Genomic DNA, 23,596 nt, shown 5'->3' with positions numbered 1-23,596 from the left:
ATTACGATAGCTGTAAGATAGAGGGAGTAAATTATTTTGGACATAGGAAACAAGGGGAGGAAAAAAAGAGGTTGTTAGGAAGACTCCAAGATTAGACTAGGGAAACAGTCTTAGAATAGGGCTTATGAAGCAGAGGAGACAGACACTAGACTGAATGGATTTAGAGGGAGAATTGTATTGGGAAAATTCAGACTCCAAGAACAGATTCTAAAAAAAATGGAAGAAGAATATAAAAGAGGAGCCAGAAGCTGGAGAAAATGTTTGTGCGGTCTGGCCTTAATCATATGATGTAAGAGGGAAATTCAGTGTAGGTATTATTGCTGTAGGTAGGATGATAGAGTGAAAGAAAAGATGATTCATATTTGGAAAGGTAAGAGAACAAGCGGCCAGAATAATAGTTAAGGTGGGATAAAGGCCTTCATGGTAAGCACTGCTGAATATATGGGGGACAGTGGTATTTCTTTTTAAGCCCTTGCACACATCTCCATGAGCAGTGCAAGAAAGAAGTTGCAATAAAGGAGAAGTGTTTTATTGCTGGAAGCATGGTTGAGATTTAAAAAAATTCCTATAAAGATATTTCAAGAAATTAAGAGGAAACGTTGAATACAGCTCTCAGAGTACCTGGTAGAAAAGCCTGAGTTACATCCTTAACCTCTCAAGCTCTGAATGTTGACATGGGGTACCTAAGTAGTATCTTCTATCCCGAGTGACTGCCATAACAGAACTTTGGTAGCTGGTGACTTTCAGAAAACTGGTAGTGCAATAGTGGAAACAAAAATAAAAACCCACAACCCACGTTTAAGAGACTGGGTAGGGACACAAACTGGTGGAACATGGTGTTTCAAATAAGGGTGCTAGGTTGTTATCAGTACTATAAATGTTTTCTGAAGTAGTCCAGTTGGATGAGTATGTGCATGGCTGAGTTTAGGGGCCAAAGGTAAATTAATGATAAATGCCAAAGCTCAAGAAGGTAAGTACAAAATTGAGCAATAATAAAAAGCTATTGTTCGTATCTGTTGCATCCCTTGCATCTTGTTTTTTCATATAGGGAGAAGATGTCATAAATACAGAATTAGTAAAACTACTTCGGGGTGGAGAAGCTCTTATCTGAAAATATTGTGGTTTAATAGCAGACATTTCATAACAGTTGTTAGAAAGCTGTGCTAGAATCATCTGGAACTACTGTTTCCTTTTAGCTCCAGATTATCCTAATGCAAACAAGAAAAGAGCAAAGCTTTGAAGCAAGCTGAGAAATCTATACAAGTCACTGTTGTTAACAGCTGGGATTTCCCTAAACTATGCACTAGCAATGGGAACTCTAGGTCTGCGGGTGCTGAGGGGATTATGCGGGTTTCCAGGGAAACAGATTCCTGTCAGTGGAGTGCAGTTAGCTTTTTATAGACCATTTAATTTTTTTAATGTGTTTTACAGACAGATATATTGCATAGAAAATGCACATGGACAGCTGGTACGAGACCTAGACTTTAATCCCAATAAACAGTACTACCTGGCTAGCTGCGGAGATGACTGCAAGGTGAAATTCTGGGACACGAGAAATGTCACTGAACCAGTGAAGACACTAGAGGAGCATTCCCACTGGTAGAACAAATTATCTGCATGCTGTTTTGCGGGTGGATGGCTTTATGTAATTTATTCAGCTAATTATTTTACTGTTTAGGAACAATGAAGCTAACTATGTTTGTGCTATTGTGAATAATCATTTTTCTGCACAGAGGAAAGGTTTCAACATGTGAACATTCCTTGTGTGATTGTAAATTAGGAGTTTAGATGATATTAGTCTAATTGGCAAGAAACTGTTGTTAACACTGTTGAGAGATAGGATACTCCTTTGAGAAGCACAGAACAAAACTTGGCTTGTAGGGGCCAGCTGGGACACAGGTGTGCCTTCCCAAATCAAGCCTGATCTGCTGCACCTGATGTGCAGAAAAGCAGCTGCCATCTATCCTTCTGTTGTTGAATGGTTGAAATGCTCAATAATTCAGCCCCACGTTTTTCATGCTGTTCACAGCCCTTAAGCCAGAATATGCAAAGGAGTAATTTTATTCTCTGAGATAATACTTAGAGCCTGTATCTACTGCTCTGGCCTGTGGCTGGAGTAAGGATAGAATCTTGTCTGACGTTTCCAGACTTCAGTGGTTAAGAGGAGCAGTTCATATTTTATAGAATTTGGGTTGGAGTAATTCTTGCAAAATAAATCTGGACCCTGAAGCTAGTTTGAGGGGAATGAAGATGTGAATTAACGAAAGCAGCATTTATACTTTTTTTTTCCAGAAGATTAGAGGAAGAAGAATAGAACAAGAACCGTAAGACATTTGGTATTAACTTAATACGTAAAATCTGAAAATCGTAGAGAAATATAATCCTACTTTTGTTTTAGGGCCTATTTTAAACTTTACTGCAAGAACGTTGTGAGATTTTTGTTTAACAAGTTATTTCTAATCCATATTTTGCCTTGAGGAAATTTTTATATTTAGAACTTAAATATTTATCTGTCATACTAAACAATGAATTGGCATCTACCTTCAAGGAATGATACCACTGAATAGTCTGTTTTGTTCTTTGATGTTTGGGTTTTTTCCCTCAAAACTTTTTTGTTGAATTTTAAAGACACCTCATAGAAAACAGATGATATGGAAGCTTAAAAGGCAAATGAAGATGGCAAAAACAGTCTTTGGAATAAGGCACGTCACTTCTAAGGGTACTTAAAACATTTAAGTCAAAGATCAATTTTTAGTGCTGTTTAAAAAAAAATAAATAAATAAATCATTTAATGTAGATGCATGACCTGCCAAGAATAGCCTCTTGTTCTTTCTGATTTTATCTTGTAGGGTCTGGAATGTCAGATACAATCATTCTCATGATCAGCTGATCCTTACAGGAAGCAGTGATAGCAGAGTTATCCTGTCTAATATGGTATCAATTTCTTCTGAACCATTTGGGCATATGGTAGATGATGATGAGCTAAGTGACCAAGAGGACCAGCATCAAGAAGAGAAGTAAGAAGTTTCCTGAGTTTTATGAAGATGATTATAGATTGTTTTTTAATTGTAATGGTTAACATGCTATTTTTTTGCTGACTAGGATTTTTGTATACAGGCCTTTCAGGTAAGTAGTTCTAATTCCTACTTCTTTACTCAAGAGTCTCGAGTGGGATATGCTCTTTAAATCTGATTGGCGTGGTCACTGTATGTTCACTGGTAGGAAGGGGATGGTGATGCTGAGGGCCAGTACTAAACTCCACTGGATCAGTGAAAAGATTCACTTTAAGGGAGCTATGGACCAAGTCAAGAACGTACAATACTCTGGGTTAAGTGAGAGTTGAAAATCTGCTTTTTGCGTTTTCTGTGTATGTGTTGTAACCTTTAGGAAATGTTACCAGTCTAATGATGAGCTTCTGCACAGGTGGAAAAAAGTATGTGTAAACACATAAATTTTTGTAAATTTTGCTCTTAATATTGCTGACTGTTCTAGAAACCGGTAACTCATGAGACTTACTTCAAGCAAACCAGATGTTTGTTTTTGACACTCCTGGTAGAAAGTAATGCATGTTACTGCAAGCATTTCTAAAAACACCATCCACTTGGGTGTGAGAGGAATCACATATATTGCATGTGAATTTTGGAGGGATGGGATTTTTAGAGTTAACTGAAATGCTGAAATAATAATTTTTCGTCCTCCATTTTTGTCTGCTTTCAGCTTTTTCGTTGTGTGATAGATGATGCTTGTCGTCCTCTCTGTACTTCTTTATAAATATATGTATGTGTATAGGGAGTTCTAGAGTGGGCTGAGGCTTCCTAATTCTGCAACTAGCTTACATGAAATAGCCTGATGGGATGAGGAACAAGAAAATTACAAAAAAGATCCCCAGTAATTCAGCTGTGTCTGCTAGATGCTTCAGTTACAATTCTAAATGAAGTTAAGGTTAGTTCTGTAGTTGCATTTTTAAGGTTGGTCTTGCACTTTTCCTTTATTAATAAAGATGTAGTTTTGCTCCAAATAGTTTTGACATTTTGGTTTCACATAATGGACCTGGAAACCATTTTTTAAATATTAAATAAGGAAGCTATTCCATATATAGAAATGGTTAATTTTAAATGTGCAAGATGTCTCTAGAAGCAATAGGTGATGTAAGTGCCTTGAAAATCAAGGCGTATCAAATTAAGTACCTAGAAAGCTGCTCACATCAACAGTACATACTTTCTGTAATGTAACTAAATTACAGCATTTTAAATATTATATATGATGTACCTTTGGGTTCCTTACCTTTGTCTGGGGATTACGACTTGTGCTGTTCTGGATGGAAGATAAATAGCCGTAATGGAAGAGAGAAAGAGACTAGGTTGTTTGGTTTGATTTATATATATATATATATATATATATGAAAGGAATGTAGTAATATAACATTGCAGCTGAATAGTGTTCTGACAGATGTTGTGTAGCAGGTTATCTGGTGCTCTGAATTTCTGTTGATTGTAGACTCTGTAGCTTGCATCATTAAAACACAAGTGATTGTTTCTAGAATAGGAATTTTTGAAACCAAGAATATGCAAAGCAGTACAAGTATAGTGCATCTTTTACTTTGGCTACGGGATGGGTGTAAAACCACATAATGAATGATTTGTATAGTAATGATGTAGGGCCTTTGCCTGTTCCCAGAGACTACAAGAGTATCAACACCATGTTTGCTTTTCAGCTGCTAATCTGTTCTCCATAAAACCTGGGAAAGAACATTGGCTTTTCTAATATTTGTTTGGTACTGTCAAAGTCTTCTTTTGTTGTTTCCCCCATGCACCCCTCCCCCCCCTTGTTATGAATTGAGCTAGAAGGATGTTTGCAAGGTGCTCACCAGCCTTGAACTGTTGCCAGGTGAATGTCTGTTTAGTTCTGACTGCACTAATGAAGCAGGGCATAACAGCTGTTGGAAATACTTCTTGTTAGTCAACCCCTAGTGCCAAATATTTAGGCTTTAGTACCCCTTTTGCCTTCTGTAGACCTCTTTGAAGAGTCTGTAGCGCTGTTGCATAGGTATACTGTTCTGTAAAACACATGTTTTCACTGTATGGTTTGGTGGAGGGCGGGTGTTTGTTTTTTCACTTGGGTATGTTCTAGACTTTAAAAAAAGTGTTACATTCTCATAGGGTCCATTTTTATCTTGTTTTGGAGGACATTTTGTTTGCTATTAAATAGCACACAAATCTTGAAAAAGAAAATGTCTTTTTTGGGTGTACCTTGAAATACACTAGGAAGAGCAGATGTCTGTACAGCTAATATCTGTAGCCAGTCACCTTCAGACTGAGTGATGAAATCTCTTGCAAGAGAAGGTTTAAATATCAACTGGAAAGAAGGAAGAAGACTCTTTTCCTCATGTGCTGCCTATTTGTCATGTTCTGAATACAATAACTTGTGAAAAATACTCCATGGACTAAATATAAAAATGTAGAGTGTGTGCCAGTTGTATCTTCAAAGTTTTTGGTGTTTTGTGGTTTGTGTTTTGTTGGTTTTTTGGGGTGGTTTTTTGTTTTTTGTTGGGTTTTTTTTGGTTGTGTTTTGGTTGTTTTGGGTTTTTTTTTCTTCAACTTTAGCAAAAATCCCCATATTTTAACAAACATTGATTGTAATACTACTGTACACAGCTGAGACTTCTGGGATCTTAGACTCATGTTAATATTTATCATAGAATCATAGAATACCAGTTTGGAAGGGACCTCAAGGGTCATCTGGTCCAACCTTTCTAGGCAAAGCATGACCTAGGCTAGATGTCCCAGCACTTTGTCCAGCTGAATCTTAGAAGTGTCCAACACTGAGGAATCCCCCACTTCCCTGGGGAGATTATTCCCATGACTAATTGTTCTCCTGAAAAATTTCCTTTTTGTGTCCAGTCACAATCTCCCCAGGAGTAACTTGTGCCCATTACCCCTTCTTTTTTTATTTTTAATATATTTTGGAGTGAGCTTTTGGTTTTTAGTGACCTTCAGTTCCTCTTAACTGCTGATTTGGATCATAGCAACTAGTTTGCAGTCTCTTCCCTCCTTTTTAGCTGCTACTGTTTCTCTCATCAATCATAAAAATGTAAGAGCAGCCTCCTATATCACATCAAAGGTCTCCCTAACCTGCATCATGTCTCTGATAGTGGCCAAGAGGAAAGATTATAAAAACAGGAAAAAGAGATGATACTTCCCCTGGGTATGCTTCTAGCCCCTGACTGTTTGCAGCTCAGGGACCTTTACTAGCTTCTGAATCATCTTTGGAGACTTCTGGTTCTTCCCTTTAGGGTTTTGTATTTCCATGAGGCATATTTTTGAGTTTATCTCTTATCACTAACTGTGGTTTTGTTTGTTCCAAAATATGTTAGCTGTGCATGCACTGGCTTCGTGAAGTGTGTCTAAGAGAAATATGTCAACTGCATTTGTTTGCTTGCTCTGAATAAGGAGAGGCTTCAATGCTTTCTGTCTTGGAAGCCCGAAGCCTCTGTTGAAAGTAGGTAGTCTAAAAAAGGATCAAGCTATCCACAGAGAGAAGGTATAGGTATGTGGCTGGAGGACAGCTATGGTATATTTTGATCAAGTTCCTAGTCTGCATAACTTAATGCATGGTTCAAATATGGAAAAAAAATAGCTGAGAAATGGGGAATGAAATGCTGTACTTCTAGGCTAATTTGTAGCACTTTGATCCAGAGGTAGAAAAAACTGTACAAAACAAATGAAAATAGAACAGATGAGGTGTGTATTTCAGGTGCATTTAGCTTTCATCCCCAAAACAAGCTGGCGTGCCTGGATGGGAACACAGGGAATGCTTTTCAATGCCTCAGTTAGAACAAAATGTTTAAATCATGGGTCATTCCACATCTATGGATGCAACTGATTAAGGCAGGCTTCTCCTTGGCCTCTCTTTCTTTAATGGCTTTGCACTCTGGTGTTGCAAGGATTTCCTCCTTGCAACACTGAATTTGCCTTAATTCCAAAGCTCCTGAAGGTGTCTGTCAGTTCCCTTTAGACATCTGCAGAGCAGTGAGAACTGTCCTCCTCAAGGGAGGTGGTGACTGTCTTACATCCTTTCTTCATTCTTTGGTCATCCAAAATCCTCATGTTAGTGAGTCTGTATTGGTTGTATTAAACTAGTCTGATAGTAATTTTAATTCTATATTGCTATTTCTGTCAATAAACAAAACATACTAGGTTCTTGCAGTTTAGTGCGATTATCTTTACTCACCAATCAGGATTCCTTTTCTTTAGTATTGCAATATATTTATTTGCCTTATAGGTTTGAATTTTAAACTGTATAGGTCTCTGGTATGCTGATGGTACGCAGCATGAAAAGACCATTTGCTACCTTAGATCACCAGCAGCAAGCTACATGCTGCATTTACAGCAGTGTTTTTATTCTTCATTACTTCTATGGCCATAACTTCATGGCAAGGCTCAATTGATAATGGAGGACTTGGTTTTTAAGAGAAAAAGCCTTTTCTATACCCATACCAATGAAAAGATTTATATGGTCAATAGCATTTTGAGCCTACACGTCAGTCCTGAAAAGGAAGCCACCCTTAAACTTTTAATTTTACAGAATGAGCTGCCAACCCCCCTAGTTCTCTTTGGGGTTTCCAGGCTTAAGATGTCTGCTGTGTTTTCAGTGGCAAAACTGATTACTAATGTCATGCTGCCTTCCCTCTTATGCTGCATTTTTTGACAATATGTTCTAAGCTTATCCTTATCTTTGTTATCTATTGAAGATTGTACCAGCAATTCACATTAGGAAATATATTCATTTAGTCTTTTCCTCAAGTCTTGGGTTTCCGTCTTTGCCGATATGGATGTTAGCCACACTGTTCTTTGATACAAACAGAATAAGATCTGACATAAGCACTTCTCACCATTTTGCATTTGAGGCTGAGAGATGTAAAGGACTGGTCCTTCGAGTACAGAGTATCTCATTGAGATAGTGAAGTTTCTAATGAGATTTTAAGTGTAGGAATGTCTTCAGCAATTGTAGTGGACCAGAGATAAAATGATGGCTGGCCTCTCTGTAGAAAGAAATTTCCTTTAAAATTTCATCTAAAGGAGGTGATGGTTTCTACTTTTTGTGGTAAAAATGTGGTTTGGAGCCTTTTGAATAGTAAATCATATGGTTTCATGATAATATCATACGAACTGTATGATCTAACATAACACCTTTGTATACACATCCATGACTTCAGGAGGGTGATTGTCAGCATTGATATTTTGAAAAGTATTTGCCAAACAGTCATGGTGAGGCAGGCTTCCAGGGTGTTTTCATACAGCTGCCAATAGTGTTAACTTTATTGATATTTTTCTTATGGTATTTATGTCTCAGAGAAATCTAGAAATCATAAGATTATGCTATGGAATCAACCAAGAGACTCAATTAAAATAGCTTAAATAGCTTTTGTTTTGGGGAATGCTGGTATTCAGGACTTTAATTGGTTAAATATGTAAGAAGCTGGGTCAAATCTAGTGCAGTAGCACTTTCCAATTCCCAGACTGTTTTGCTTTAAAAACTATGCTATTTCTTTCTTTAACCCTCATCAGATATACACTCCTTAATTTCTGTGTGTATGAAACCAATTATATTAAAATATGCATTTTCTGGTTTTAAAGATGGCATTTTCCTGTAGAAGCAGTTCAGAAGGTTGGTTTTGAGTAAAAAAAAAATAATTATTACAATAATGTGAATGGTCAGTTCTTATATATAAAAATTATGTTCCAGTGTAAACATCCTTCAATTCTGTTTTTCTTAAGAGAGTGAAAAAGGAAGTAGTGTTTTGTCTAAGCTTACCGGAAACAAAATTGTATAGTTGCTAAGTTTTCTCCTGCAGTTAAAGGGAAAGGGCATCTGTGGGGCTTATTCTGGAGTCCAGTGGCATGCTTTTCAGGATTCTTTCTTGGACACTGCAGCACATGTTGCTGCTCTATTGAATCACATCTATTTCATAGTATTTTTAGATTAAAGAGGATTTATTTTGACTGTGATAAGGAATTAATGATTTTTGGTGACTCCAAAAAACATATTTTATTGAACATTGTGGTGACAAAACAGAACTGCAAGCACTGCAAACTTAAGTGGTTGTTAGCATGAGAAGTAATTGGAAATAACAGCTCTCTACATGAAAACAATTATCCGAGGCTTAAGAGGCTTCTTTCTCAAGTCTGTAACACAATTAACCTCAGAGTTATCTAGTAAAATGAAAGCTCTTTTCTTTCATAAGAGAAGCTGCTAAGGGTCATGCTATGTGAATCATAGAATCATAGAATCGTAAGGGTTGGAAAAGACCTTAAGATCATCTAGTTCCAACCCCCCTGCCATGGGCAGGGACACCTTGCCCTAAACCACGTGGTTCAAGGCTCTGTCCAACCTGGCCTTGAACACCGCCAGGGATGGAGCATCCACAACCTCCCTGGGCAACCCATTCCAGTGCTTCACCACCCTCACTGTAAAGAACTTCTTCCTTATATCTAGTCTAAACTTCCCCTGTTTAAGTTTGAACCCATTACCCCTTGTCCTACCGCTACAGTCCCTAAGGAAGAGTCCCTCCCCAGCATCCTTGTAGACCCCCTTCAGATACTGGAAGGCTGCTATGAGGTCTCCACGCAGCCTTCTCTTCTCCAGGCTGAACAGCCCCAACTCTCTCAGCCTGTCTTCATACGGGAGGTGCTCCAGCCCTCTTATGATCCTCGTGGCCCTCCTCTGGACTCGCTCCAACAGCTCCATGTCCTTTTTATGTTGAGGACACCAGAACTGTACACAGTACTCCAAGTGAGGTCTCACAAGAGCAGAGTAGAGGGGCAGGATCACCTCCTTCGACCTGCTGGTCACGCTTCTTTTGATGCAGCCCAGGATACGGTAGAGAAAGAGAATGAAAAATAAGAAAGAGAAATAAGAATGAGAAAGCAGTCCAGTTTCAGCTCTGTGTGGCACAGGTCTGAAACTTAAGCAGGATGTAGATAGAGATTACACATCTCTTACTATGAGTTCTTGATGACATAAGAGTTTGATGCCTTGTCAGTTGATGCAATGCAAGAACATATAAGGAGAGAAAAAAGATGTTTTAGTCTGGCCAGAAAAAGTCTTTAAAATAGTACAGGAAAACAAGAAACTAAAGAAACTTTATAAGGGGCAGGTAGATTTAGGGCAAGAAAGAATATAACTCGCAAAGCTTGATTGGCATTAACAAGTGATTACAAATTATGCTTATCAAATATAGTCTTGTCAGACTGCTCTATGTGGGCCAAGCACCTATGCCTGTGGTACACTAAAATAGTTACAGCATACCAATTACATTTTTACACCCATAACCTTCAGCTTTTATGTAAAACCAGAAGTATCTGTGTTTTGGCAACAACCTGAATTGTACATATTAAAGTAGCATAGAGGGAAGTTTACTTCATATCTACCTCTGTATAGGTACTCTTCCTATGTTTGAACTTCTGTAACTGGGAAGAAATTTAAGGTCCTGAACTCTCCTTCCTGTTCCAAAACCTGCCAAAGATCTGCTGACTATCCCAGTATCCAGTCCGCTTTGAACACTCACCTCTTCTCTGTCTGGTGTTATGCGTCTAACCTAAGAAGGCAAATAACCTGGGCATTGTCATCAGGAATTGGTAGCTACAAAATTGAAAGGTTCTGATATAAGAAATGTGAAAGTGTTCTTGTATAGCAGTATTCTTTTCAGCATTGTAACATTATGAAGAGTGCTATGACAAGTTAGGCTCTGAAATTACCTACTGTGTGTTAAGGAGAAATAAAATTGTAGCAACGGATAAAAATGGAATTAAAATATCTAAATAGACAAAAACATCTTGAGATAAATACAAGTTGGTTTATATGTATTCCACTAATATGTGCTGTGACCAAAATTATCTTTTTTCATAACTCTATATTTAAAAGGTATTTGTTATCTCAAATAAATGTCAGTGTCATAGCTGTTAAGTCTATAACTTCTTGCATTAATCAGATTATATTTAATATCTGGGGAGTTAGAGTCTCAGCTGGTTCTTTAATAAATAAAAATATGTAAAAGCTGTGTAAAATTTCATTGAGATTAAATAGTTGTGGGACTTGGAAACTGAACAATTTTAAATATTCTAAATTCATATAGATTCAAAAATAGTACCCTCAGCCTGTTCTTGGATTACCAAAAAAAGCATGCACATAGCCAAAATGTGGATAAATCTGGGGTATTTTCTTGGAATCTCTTACAATGGGGTAAGGTAGTCTGTCTCCCTGTTGCAAGACTCCTGTTGTGAGGAAAAACCCCACCACAAACAACCTTGCTCTTCCTGGTTTTTTTAAACCATTTTGAACAGTCTTTCACATACATGAAATAAATTCTGCTCTTTATACTGATAGCAGAATCTTTCTGGGCTCATTATCGATTACATAATTTAAAGGGTAATATGTTTTCATAGTGTTTGTAAAGGATGTTCATGTTTTGGATCTTCTGTATTGTTCCTGACACACATGTCATTCTGAGATGATTTTTTTCCATCCTGATTATCTTGTGTAGTATCTAGCTCTTTTATACCAAGTGATCACTTCCATAAGGGTTTTCTCATATTCTCAATAACTGTCTCAAGGCTGTGCCATTTTTATGCACAAGTAGTCTATACATAATATTATCGTAGATCTATGCTATTTAAAACAACAACAAAAAAACCCTTCGAACCCTGAACTCACTTGGCCTTGAAGAACCACATGGAATAGCATGCTTTCTTTTTCTGGAAGGTGCAACACTATTTTCATACTCAAGAAGAAATTCAGTGTATAGACAATAATAAAGAACAATTAAAAATTGTCATTATAAATGGAAATGCCAAATAGAAGTTCATCTACAGGCTACTTTCCTGAACACTCATTCCCCTATGACTTCTGGAAATTAAATTAGATGAATTGTGTTATTTAAATGAAACACTGAAACAACTCTGAGCATACAGAAAATACTGTAATCTAGAAGCGTATTTGTCCTTATTTATACAGCCTTTGGTTAACTGAGACTCCTGGCTAACTGAAAGTTGGTCGTGTCCCCTGACAGCCATACGCACTGTGTATTACTCCCCTGCTTATCCAGAGAGACATCTGAAACCTTCAGAATAATGGAGTTGTGGGTAAGTGGGTGAGCGCTGCTGGAGCACATTGCTGTCTGGGGACATGACCAACTTTCACTTAACCAGGCATGTCAGTTAGCAGGAAGTTAGAAAAACACATTGCAGGAGATGGGGGGGTGGTGTGTGTGTGTGTTTATTAGCTCTCTGCTGTTAGATGGTTTGTATCAAAGTACATATTCAGGAAAACTGCAAAACAAGGCTGCTCTTTGCAATTAACCAGGGGCTGCATGTCGTTTGTGCCATGACCTTTTTTTTTGTTAGTTGACCTTAAACGTAGCATAAGTAAATGATAAAAGTCCTTGAAACTAAACATCTGAAGCTATTCTGCAGTATCAGGGTGCTTTTGGTTTATTCATTAAATTCAATTGAATTTTAATTGCGATGTTAGATTCACAGCTGGTTAGGCTGGCTAGGTGGAGCAGCAATATCCCGCAAGCAATTCAAATGTGATAGCGTATACGCTTTGTGATCGCAGAGACGCGTGCTCTCAGAGAGCAGCGGTAAAGGGCAAAGACGGCCAATAACAGCACTTCATTTCTGTAGTAGCAGCATCTGTTTAAATGATTGAGTGGCATTCACAAGGCTCTTTGGCTTTGCGTTCTGTTAGGAGGATTGCAGCTGTAATACAAGGCTGTTTCTGGGAGGCAGGCGGATGCTTCTGAAAGGCTGACTGATTCCTGTCAGCAGAGGTGATCCTCTGTGGATGAAGGAGCTCTAAGGTCATCCTCTGAAAACTCAGCTACCCTGTAGCTACAGAATAATGTGCTGCGGTGTTGCTCTGAGGGGAGGGACTGGCTCTGTGAGTGCAGGGAAGAAGGGCTATTCTCAGCTAGCAGAGCACAATCAATCAGTGACTCCTGGGTGGTTTGGATGTCAGAGAATGCCTGAATCTATTGTTAAATATTTGCAATGCAAAAGAGAATCTGTGTCTTGAGGTAGGTGACCAGGAGCTTGGATGTTGTAGTGAAAGGTGAGGTATACAATAATAGATGAGAATCCAGTGTTGTTATAACTCTAGCAATGGGAGATAAAAATTAAAGTGTTTGGAGTGGTGCCTCTATCTGCATTCTGTTAATCTGGACAGAATGGGTCCAGGATAGCAGCACAGGAGAGACTGTGATGTTAAGGACTGCAACTTCTTACCTCTTTACACATCTCTAATGAGAATATATATTAAGAATTCAGTTAACAACAAAGGGGAAAACAAAGGGATGGAGCATGGCGAGAGAAACGATGTTGATAAAAATGTGTGTTTAAGTGCATTTAGATCATACGCTGTAGTTTTGCTTGCTTTAGAGTGATGCTTAGTGTAGATTCGGAGAGACTTGGAAATGCAGAGAAGTTGACAATAGGAGATACTTTGTCCTTGCAAATGGGGTCTTTAGCACAGATGAGTCAAGCCGAGTCAAGCCACCACTAAAACATAGGCACATGCAGAGATGTGATATAAAATTATTCCTTAGAGCCTACTACTGCATTCTTGGACTTCACATGGGAGGTTGCATATCTAGATGTTAGTGACACTTAATACTAACTTTTAAATCAAGTGTGTTCATAGATCCTTACTTTTTTTTTTTTTTTCCTCCCTTATTTTAGGATTAAAGAGCCCCTTCAGGACAGTGTAATAGCCACGTATGAAGAACATGAAGATAGTGTATATGCAGTTGAATGGTCCTCAGCAGACCCATGGCTATTTGCCTCTTTAAGTTATGATGGGAGACTTGTTATTAACAGGGTTCCCAGAGCTCTTAAGTATCACATACTGTTATGACTTGTTTGAATCATGGTGGAGGTGTCATCTTGGTGTACACAATTGGTAGGTATTGTTTAGGGGTTGGTTTGGGGTTTTTTTCAGGATCTGTTTTTACTAAGTATAAATTTTGTTGAAATTTTGTTAATATATGTGCTAATGTAGACACTTCTGTCTTCTGTATTTGCCTTGGAAAACTATGATGCATTTTCTGAAGGCTGTTCTAGTTAGATGTTTTTTGTTTTGTTGAGGTTTTGGGTTTGTTTTGTTTTAGGGGCTAATCACTTCATCAACTACAAAGTTTCTGGAGATAATGGGTACTTCCCATACTATCACTTTATTTCTTCAGCTTTATGCAAATATTGTGGATTACAGGGGTATTATTATGCTGATATAAAACTGGGACAATGTTGGGTGCATGTAGCAAAAGTGATCTACTCATTTACAAGAATAATATTTTATCTTTCTGATGTAAGCAGCTTTCTGCTCTTAGCTAGGGCCACATTCTGCTAACTATTCTGGTCATTCTTCAGTGTTTATAAATACAGTTTGGAATGGTCTTTTAAGGCTTTCTTAATTCAGTCTAATATTTTAAACACTTTTTCTCCTATTTTGCATATCCTAAAAAGAAATGCTGATTGTGAAGGGGAAACCATCAAAATATATTTTTCATTTAAGCCTTATGGCTGTATCAACAAAGTACCATCCTGTAATTTGCAAACTAAATGCAATTTTGAGCTGTTTGTTGTTATTGGAAACAACATTAGTCTTTACGGAAATCTCTTGTATACTCATGTAATGCATTATCCCACATATATAAAACTTGTTTGTGCTGTAATATATTTTGAGGGACTCTGGAGCTATGCCATTGTTAACCTGAAAAATCTCTTTAATATTTGTAAGTAGTCTCTCTTTCTTACCCTTTTGGCTCTGTGCCATTCTGTAGTACACTGACATGATGTAGCAGGCTTTTTAACTAAGCACAAAATAACCTTTGCTATATCCTACTCTTTGCAATACCTGCCCTTAGGCATTGGTGACTGTCTTGTTACAAATGGTGAGAACAGGCAGATGCTGCTCTGTAGGAGAATACACAGAAAACTTGAAATACAGATTGAAGGCATGGTGAAACATGCCTGTACGTACTGATACCCTCCCTTCTCTTTGCAGAGCTTTCATTAAGATGAAAATTCTGCTGCTTGTTCTTTGTGTATTCAGACTAACGACAGCAGTAATTTATTCCCTGTCACCTTTTCATCACTATTATTTCCCATTAACTTCAGAACCCGGGTATGTGCAGTGGTGTTGGTTGTGGTAGCATTGTGTAAGACCACTCTGAAGAAATGGCAATGAATATGGGATGGAAAGATCAATCCCAGCCTCTTCCAGTGATTCCTCCTGTTGCTACGGCAACTGTTGGTGTTAGGGTTGAGGGACAGCCTGCTGCTCACCTCTGTTTGTCCTTACCCACTCTTCGATCGAAACATGTCCAAATGTGATTTGTGGTGTGTACACAGCTGCTTCAGTGAGATCACACTTCGAGAGCATGACTGACTGCTGTAAGCCAAAACATCCAGAAAAGATGGAAGTTGAGTTCTATTTCTGGCTTGCTTAAAGAGCTTGTTTGGAAGAATTCATAGGAGTGAAGTAATCCAATTAAATCATCTGTATTATTGTTTGTATTTGTGTTACAATGCTGCCTGTCTGCTCCAGAATGAATGCTTCATTGGAAATTCTGATGGTCTGATTTTCTGCATTAAGATTTTAAACTTGTGCTATTTAAAATGGTCTCAATCTGTAATTAGGCATGAGCTATTCACCTGTACACTGGGAGAAAAATTACATTTCCAAATCAGTAGTGCTTCAGTTGTCTGACTATCAAAATCCTTGGCTGGGCTGCACCTGTATATGTGGAGCTTTCAGTCTTCAAACACAGAACCTTGTTGGGTCATCATGTCGTGTTGTTGTCTTCCCTGCTCTTTCCTCCTCCTCCCCTCCCGCCCCCCAACCCCCAAACCCTCCCCAAACAACAAAACCAACCAACCAATAAAAAAAAAAAAAGAGCAACTAAAACCCCCAACAAAACCCAAAACAAACAAACCCCACCAAAACAAGCAACCACCCTGCAGCAGGACTCTTTAAAACTTTCTTCTTATTAGCAATAAGGGTCTAATGAAACTTTATTGTTTGTTAATGTATAAGGCTTCCAGTGTGAAGGTGATGGGAAACTACATACGAGTATGTGGGATTTGATTTTTAACATATAATAAATGTGGGACAGATTTCACACTGTTTTTTATGTGGCTGTATTTCCTTTAATATTGTAAACTTACAAAAGCTGGAAAGCTCTGTAAACAAGTAATACCAAGAAATGATTTGTTTTAGCTTTGTAAAATGTGTGTATCAATAGGGAAGAAGAGAAAGGATGAGCACTGGAAAGGAAGGCGGTAGCAGGTTGAATTTGAATGAAATGCATTACAGTAGAATCGAGAGCAGGAAGGGTCAAGTTTTAATCATTTTCAGCCGTTTGTAAAACAGGATCTGAGCTATTGTACAGCACCAACAGCAATATGGAAATGACCTTCAGAAAGGGAAGACTTTTGACAAGGCTTCATCCCAGGCTGTTAGAGAAAGCAAGCTGCCGTAGGATAAGAGGAAGGGTTCAAAGATGGTTAAATAACTGATTAAAAGATAAGAAATAGGAAGTGGGAATAAATCATCACATTTCACAGCAAAAAGAAATTACCAAGGAAGTCTGCAAGGATCTGTGCCTAGGCCTGTGCTTCACAGTCTGCTCATGACCTTTTTGGAAAAAAGGCTGCATAAAAATGTGGCAAAGTTTGCAGGTACTGTTCAGAGTAGTAAAGATGACTGAAGAATTATGGAAGGGCCTTACCTCATGGAGTGGCTGGATGATAAAACAGTAGATGAAATTCAGTGCAGGGAATGTGAAGTAACAGATATGGCAGAAAATAGTAATTTTCTACCAATATATAGCTATGACTTGGAAGTAAGGTTAGGGTTTTCATAGATTTTTAAAGGCATCAGCTTAATAGAGGTTAAAATTTTAATTCGGATGTTGGGAATTAATAGAAGGCAAACAGAGAAGAAAATAAAGCATTGCTGATCTATTAAAATATATTTATAAAATCTGTGGTGTATGTGCATCTTGAATACTGCGTGTGGTTCTGGTTTCTTCCATCTCAAACCCAATGTAGTAAAACTGGGAAAGATTTTAGAGGAGGGTGACAGGAATGATGAATGGCATATAACACCTGTAAGAGGATAACTAAATAGACTAAAAGGCAGATGGTTGAGAGGAAATGATAAAAGTCCATAAAATCACAAGTGACAGAGGGAGAGGATGAATAGGGAGTGATTGTTCACTGTGTCTCCTGATACCAGAACTGGAGGTTATTAAATGGAATCTGCATGTGGTGGCTCCAGGCATACAAAATGAGGTGATCTCCACAGGCATGAAGGTGAGCTATGGAACTCCTCTTTAATAACCCCTTATCCCTGAAAAAAAAAAAAAAAAAACCAAGCAAAACCAAAACAGAAAACCAACAACCAAAAAAACCCCCCAAAACAAAACACCCAAAGAAACAACAAAATCTCATTAACATTAAAGTTTACATGACCTGAAAGTAACTGAACTGGTACTTGAAAGATGAATCCATTAAGGGCTGCTGAATATAAAGGCAGCATCTCTGGCTTAGAAAATCCTTTTGAACCATGAATCGCTGGACACTACTAAGAGCACTGGCAGAGAATCCCTGTGTGCTTGTCCAGTCCTGTCTTACCTCCCTGGACTTCTTATAAGTCAATCTGAGTAAAAGGGGAGAAATCTGGTGGATTTGTTATTATTGGAAAGTCTGATAGGAAAAGCACAAATGAAAGCTTCGTGATGATGGGAGCTGTTTAATCCTTCACAAAGCAAATACCAGAGAGTTTCAACAACTGTTCTGACCATCCTGTCAGTTGTGAGTGACAGTTACTTGGATTTGGTTTCTTAGATAAATGCATATTTCTGATCTGTGTTTCAATCATCCATTTTCAGTGTTAATACTATTTGAATATCTTCAACCTATTGTTTGAATGACTTGGATAAATGCTGTACAGTTTTCTATTGCAGTTCACAGGCGCTTCTTATAAGACAAAGGGAAAAGGTGCTTTTGTTTTTAAGTCTTCATGCTGCTGTATTGGTAGGTATTCTGGTTTCTGTTCCTGTGTCCTATACCTCAAGGCTCAAATCGCAATTTAAATTCTACAGGTTTTGGACTGGTCATTGCTGAGGGCTGAGAAGAGTTATGGATGAAGGCTGAGCATGACTGACATGTTCATATTCATCAGAAGACAGTCTGCTGGAGAGAATGAGGGAGTAATTGTTGCAGTGCTCCCTCCCTCGCTGCTTGTGCAAAAAGACATAGGCTGCAGCGAGGAAGCTACCTGAGGTTATTAAGATTAATACTGCTAGAAATTCCAATCAACTCACACAAGGCTGCTCCTCAAGGCTGTCAGATGCCTACTGCCTTCTCTGATTCAGGTGGGGCCACATCAATTTTGAATTTCCCAACAGAGGTTGCTATGATTTATGAGTTTAGGAGGCTGATAAATGTGGTTAGTTGAAGTGTTCATGAAATAATTGAATCAGAATAATTTCAGTCAGCTGTGCTCAATTTATTTTCTCCGAAAACCACAGGAGGGTGCACTTTTGGATTGGGAGCTTCATCTCAAGGATTCCTGTCACAGGAAAGACATTGTGGAACCTGGAATAAGAGCAACTTGATTTTGCTGCCAGGCCTGTATGACAGCCTTATGAGCTGACTTAAGACCCATCAGAACTGGAGAGTAAGTACCTTGAGCATTTCTGGTATTGCCCATGACAGAGACTGACTCAGTTCTGGTTTATGCATTATGGGATAATGTCTGCTGGGAAGAATAATGAGAGTTTTACTATTAGTGTTTTAAAAACACTTTACTGTTTAGTTGGAAGGTTGTTGGTTTTTTACACTTGCTTGTAGCAAATTATTTTTATAAGACGAGTTTTATGTATGTTTCACTTTTGGGTCGTGAATTTTTCTGGGGCTGTGATCAGTATCAGTTCTGCCCTTACAGTGAAGGGGGCATCCCTGAAGAGTCTTATGTGAAACTTTTAAAAAAAGATTTCTCCCTATAAGTTTATCATTTGTCTGCTGTAACTTTCCTATATAGCTGAACAAGAATGACATTTTGGATGGATTGTCCTAGAAAGAATACCAAATGTAAAGGGCCCTGTAAAACAGGAAGGTGAACAGATTACAGTGTTGTGATGGCTGGTGGAGGTCAGTAGAGAATGGGAAAGCCTAGCAAGCAGAGCTAGGGAGGAAGGAGAGCAAGTATATTGCAGACAAATATCTTTGTCATGAACAAGATATTTATAATAATCAGAGCTGCAAGCAGGGGGAGGATATGTGGGAAAAGGCAGTGGTTTGGGTGTCCTCCTGTGTTAGTCAGTTCAGGTATCTTTTGAAATACGCAAACAGGATAAAGGCAAAAAATGAACAGGCTACTAGGCCTAGCACTAGTGTATTCCCATTCTGTTAAGTGAATTTTGCTGGTCAGTCAGTAGACTGGGGAAGGGTTATCCTCTGTGCTGCTTGGAACAGAGTTGTACAGTTGCCATCTTCCAGATTCATTTATCCCATTAGGATTTTATACCTTTGCATTTGGTGTCTTTTCCCTATTGAATTCCTTCAGCTGCTAATGTTTCACGCTGCAACAGTATTACCTCTCTGCAATTTTATGTTTATCATAGAATCATAGAATCATATAATCGTAAGGGTTGGAAAAGACCTTAAGATCATCTAGTTCCAACCCCCCTGCCATGGGCAGGGACACCTTGCCCTAAACCACGTAGTCCAAGGCTCTGTCCAACCTGGCCTTGAACACCGCCAGGGATGGAGCATCCACAACCTCCCTGGGCAACCCATTCCAGTGCTTCACCACCCTCACTGCAAAGAACATTTTCCTTATATCTAATCTAAACTTCTCCTAAGTTTGAACCCATTACCCCTTGTCCTACCACTACAGTCCCTAAGGAAGAGTCCTTCCCCAGCATCCTTATAGACCCCCTTCAGGTACTGGAAGGCTGCTATGAGGTCTCCACGCAGCCTTCTCTTCTCCAGGCTGAACAGCCCCAACTCTCTCAGCCTGTCTTCATACGGGAGGTGCTCCAGCCCTCTTATCATCCTCGTGGCCCTCCTCTGGACTCGCTCCAACAGCTCCATGTCCTTTTTATGTTGAGGACACCAGAACTGTATGCAGTACTCCAAGTGAGGTCTCACAAGAGCAGAGTAGAGGGGCAGGATCACCTCCTTCGACCTGCTGGTCACGCTTCTTTTGATGCAGCCCAGGATGCGGTTGGCTTTCTGGGCTGCAAGCGCACACTGCCGGCTCATGTTAAGCTTCTCATCAACCAACACCCCCAAGTCCTTCTCTGCAGGGCTGCTCTGAGTCTCTTCTCCACTCAACCTGTAGCAGTGCCTGGGATTGCCCCTACCCAGGTGTAGGACCTTACACTTGGCTTGGTTAAACTTCATAAGGTTGCCATCAGCCCACCTCACAAGTGTGTCAAGGTCCCTCTGGATGGCATCCCTTCCCTCCAGCGTATCAACCGAACCACACAGCTTGGTGTCATCGGCAAACTTGCTGAGGGCGCACTCAATCCCGCTGTCCATGTCACCGACAAAGATGTTGAACAGGACCGGTCCCAACACCGATCCCTGAGGGACGACACCACTCGTTACAGGTTTCCAACTGGACACCGAGCCATTTACCACAACTTTTTGCGTGCGGCCATCGAGCCAGTTTTTTTATCCACTGAGTGGTCCATCTATCAAATTGATGTCTCTCCAATTTAGAGACAAGGATGTCGTGCGGGACAGTGTCGAACGCTTTGCACAAGTCCAGGTAGATGATGTCAACTGTTCTGCCCCTGTCCATCAGTTCCGTGGCTCCATCATAGAAGGCCACCAAACTGGTCAGGCAGGATTTCCCCTTAGTGAAGCCATGTTGGCTGTCACCAACCACCTCGTTGTTTTTTCATGTGCCTTAGCATGTTTTCCAGGAGAAACTGTTCCAAGATTTTGCCAGGCACAGAGGTGAGGCTGACTGGTCTGTAGTTCCCTGGGTCTTCCACCTTCCCCTTCTTGAAAATGGGGGTTATATTACCCTTCTTACAGTCATCGGGAATTTCACCTGACTGCCAGGATTTTTCAAATATGATGGACAGTGGTTTAGCAACTTCATTCGCCAGCTCCTTCAGGACCCGTGGATGGATTTCATCAGGTCCCATGGACTTGTGCACGTTCAGGTTCTTAAGATGGTCTCGAACCTGATCCTCTCCTACAGTGGGCCTACGGTCTTCATTTTCACAGTCCCTGCATTTGCTTTCCAAGACTTTCGTGGTGTGGTCAGAGCATTTGCTGGTGAAGACTGAGGCAAAGAAGTCATTAAAAACCTCAGCCTTCTCCAAATCCATGGTAGCCAGTTCTCCTGATAGCTTCCGGAGAAGGCCCACATTGTCCCTCTTCTGTCTTTTATTTGCTACGTATCTATAGCATCCTTTCCTGTTATCTTTTACATCCCTTGCCAAACTTAATTCTAGCTGGGCCTTAGCTTTCCTAACCTGGTCCCTAGCTTCCCGGGCAATGTTCCTATATTCTTCCCAGGCCGCCTGTCCTCGCTTACAACTTCTATAAGCTGCTTTTCTCCTTCCAAGTTTTCTCAGCAGCTCCTTGTCCATCCATGGAGGTCTCCTGGCCCTCCTGCTGCACTTTCTCCTAGTCAGGATGCAACACTCTTGAGCACGTAGCAGGTGATCCTTGAATATCAACCAGCAGTCTTGGGCCCCCCTGCCCTCTAGGACTGTATCCCATGAAACCTTACTAAGGAGGTTCCTGAAGAGGCCAAAATCTGCTTTCTTGAAGTCCAGGGCAGTGAGCTTGCTGCATGCTCTTCTCACTGTCCTGAGGATCTCAGACTCAACCATCTTGTGATCACTAGAGCCAAGGCTGCCCTGGAGCGTCACATTTCCAACCAGTCCCTCCCTGTTGGTGAGCATGAGGTCAAGCATGGCACCTCTCGTTGTCGGCTCCTCTATTGCTTGAAAGAGGAAGTTGTCTTCCACACAATCGAGGAACCTCCTGGATTGCTTGTGCCGGGCCGTACCGTCCCTCCAACAGATGTCAGGATGGTTGAAGTCCCCCATGAGGACAAGGGCCTGTGAGCGTGAGGCTGCTCCTATCTGTCTGTAGAGCGCTTCATCCACCGAGTCCTCTTGATCAGGCGGCCTGTAACAGATCCCCACCGTAATGTCCCCCGTTGCTGTTTTCCCTTTGATCCTGACCCACAAACACTCTGTTACCTCATCACCCGTCCCCAGACAGAGTTCCATACTCTCTAGCCTATCACTGACATAGATAGCAATGCCCCCTCCCCATCTGCCTGGCTGTCTTTTCTAAACAGCCTGTAACCTTCCATTCCGACATTCCAGTCATAGGAGCCATCCCACCATGTTTCTGTGATACCAATGACATCATATTCCCATAGCCTTGCACACATCTCTAATTCCTCTTGCTTGTTCCCCATACTACGGGTGTTTGTATAGAGGCGCCTTAGCTGAGCTCCAAATGCAGCCGACTCAATGGCTGGGGCATCTGGAACATCTCTACATCGCTCCAAGCACTTATTACAGGTGCTGGCAACTGACCAGGAGTGTTGGGATGGATCAGTGCTCCCCTCCCCCAACACATCTAGTTTAAAGCTTTCCTGACCAGCCTGGCAAGCCTCCTACCAAAACAGCTCTTCCCCTTCTTTGTCAGACCAGCTCCACCAGCCTCCAGTAGACCTGACTTCCCAAATGGAGCCCCATGTTCTAAATAGCCAAACCTCTGACTATGGCACCACCATTCTAACCATTTATTAACCTGCCAAACGCGCCTAGCTTTTTTAAGGTCCTCCCCTTTGTCCTGGAGAATCGATGAAAAAACTACCTGAGCTCCAGAGCCCCTAACCACCTCTCCCAGGGCTCTGTAGTCCGTCTTGATGTTCTCCAGGCTACTGCTATCTACATCTCTAGCACCCACATGGACCACTAGAAGGGGGTAATAGTCAGCAGGACTTACTAGAGCAGGCAGCCTCTCAGCAACATCCCTGATCCGAGCCCCTGGCAGGCAACACACCTCCCTCGAGACTGGATCAGGCCTGCAGATGAGTGCCTCTGTGCCTTTCAAAGTAGAGTCCCCTACTACTATGACTCTCCACTTTTTCCTGGAGGCACCAGTAGTGATCCTCTTTATTGGTGCATCAGCAGGATGCTCATTAGGTGTGGTGGGTGCTTTCTCATTAGCCCCCTGCAGAACTGCGAAGCAGTTCTGGGTGGGGACATCAGATTTAGGAGGAAGCCCCTTGTCGTTAATTGCTCTCTTCCTCCTTTTTCTGTTAGTTTTTCTCGTAACTAATTCCCAGCTTCCTGAGTTGCTGCCCTCCTTCTTTCCTATATGAGCAGTGCTGGACGTTTGTGGCCCCTGTGCAGTTTGGGCCTGGAGCAAGCAGCCCAGCTTCCTCTCAGCTTCCCTGGCATCTTTTAGCTCACCAGCAGCCTCCCGCAGCTCAGCCCCTGCTGCAGGAGGACCTCCACCAGGGCGCACCGAGTGCAGCCCTG

At 40.5% G+C, this 23,596-nt stretch overlaps 1 protein-coding gene across 5 annotated transcripts in view; it reads left to right on the top strand.

The window, feature by feature from the left end:
- EIPR1 (EARP complex and GARP complex interacting protein 1) overlaps positions 1-23,596 on the top strand; it is a 114,150-nt gene that overhangs the window by 65,700 nt on the left and 24,854 nt on the right. For 2 of the 5 annotated variants that reach the window (XM_030490925.1, XM_030490927.1), the window contains 4 exons: positions 1,432-1,599; positions 2,850-3,017; positions 3,103-3,126; positions 13,737-16,182. In XM_030490925.1, the coding sequence (XP_030346785.1) occupies positions 1,432-1,599; positions 2,850-3,017; positions 3,103-3,126; positions 13,737-13,911 (535 nt within the window). In that variant the 3' untranslated portion in view covers positions 13,912-16,182. Of the gene's footprint in view, positions 1-1,431; positions 1,600-2,849; positions 3,018-3,102; positions 3,127-13,736; positions 16,183-23,596 lie in introns of those variants that run through there. The other 3 variants (XM_030490928.1, XM_030490926.1, XM_030490929.1) reach the window with 3 other exon arrangements.

Source organism: Strigops habroptila, chromosome 6, assembly GCF_004027225.2.
Source record: "Strigops habroptila isolate Jane chromosome 6, bStrHab1.2.pri, whole genome shotgun sequence".
Classification (NCBI taxonomy): domain Eukaryota; kingdom Metazoa; phylum Chordata; class Aves; order Psittaciformes; family Psittacidae; genus Strigops; species Strigops habroptila.
Note: the sequence above shows the minus strand (reverse complement) of the source record. Positions and strands in the feature narration are given on the sequence as shown.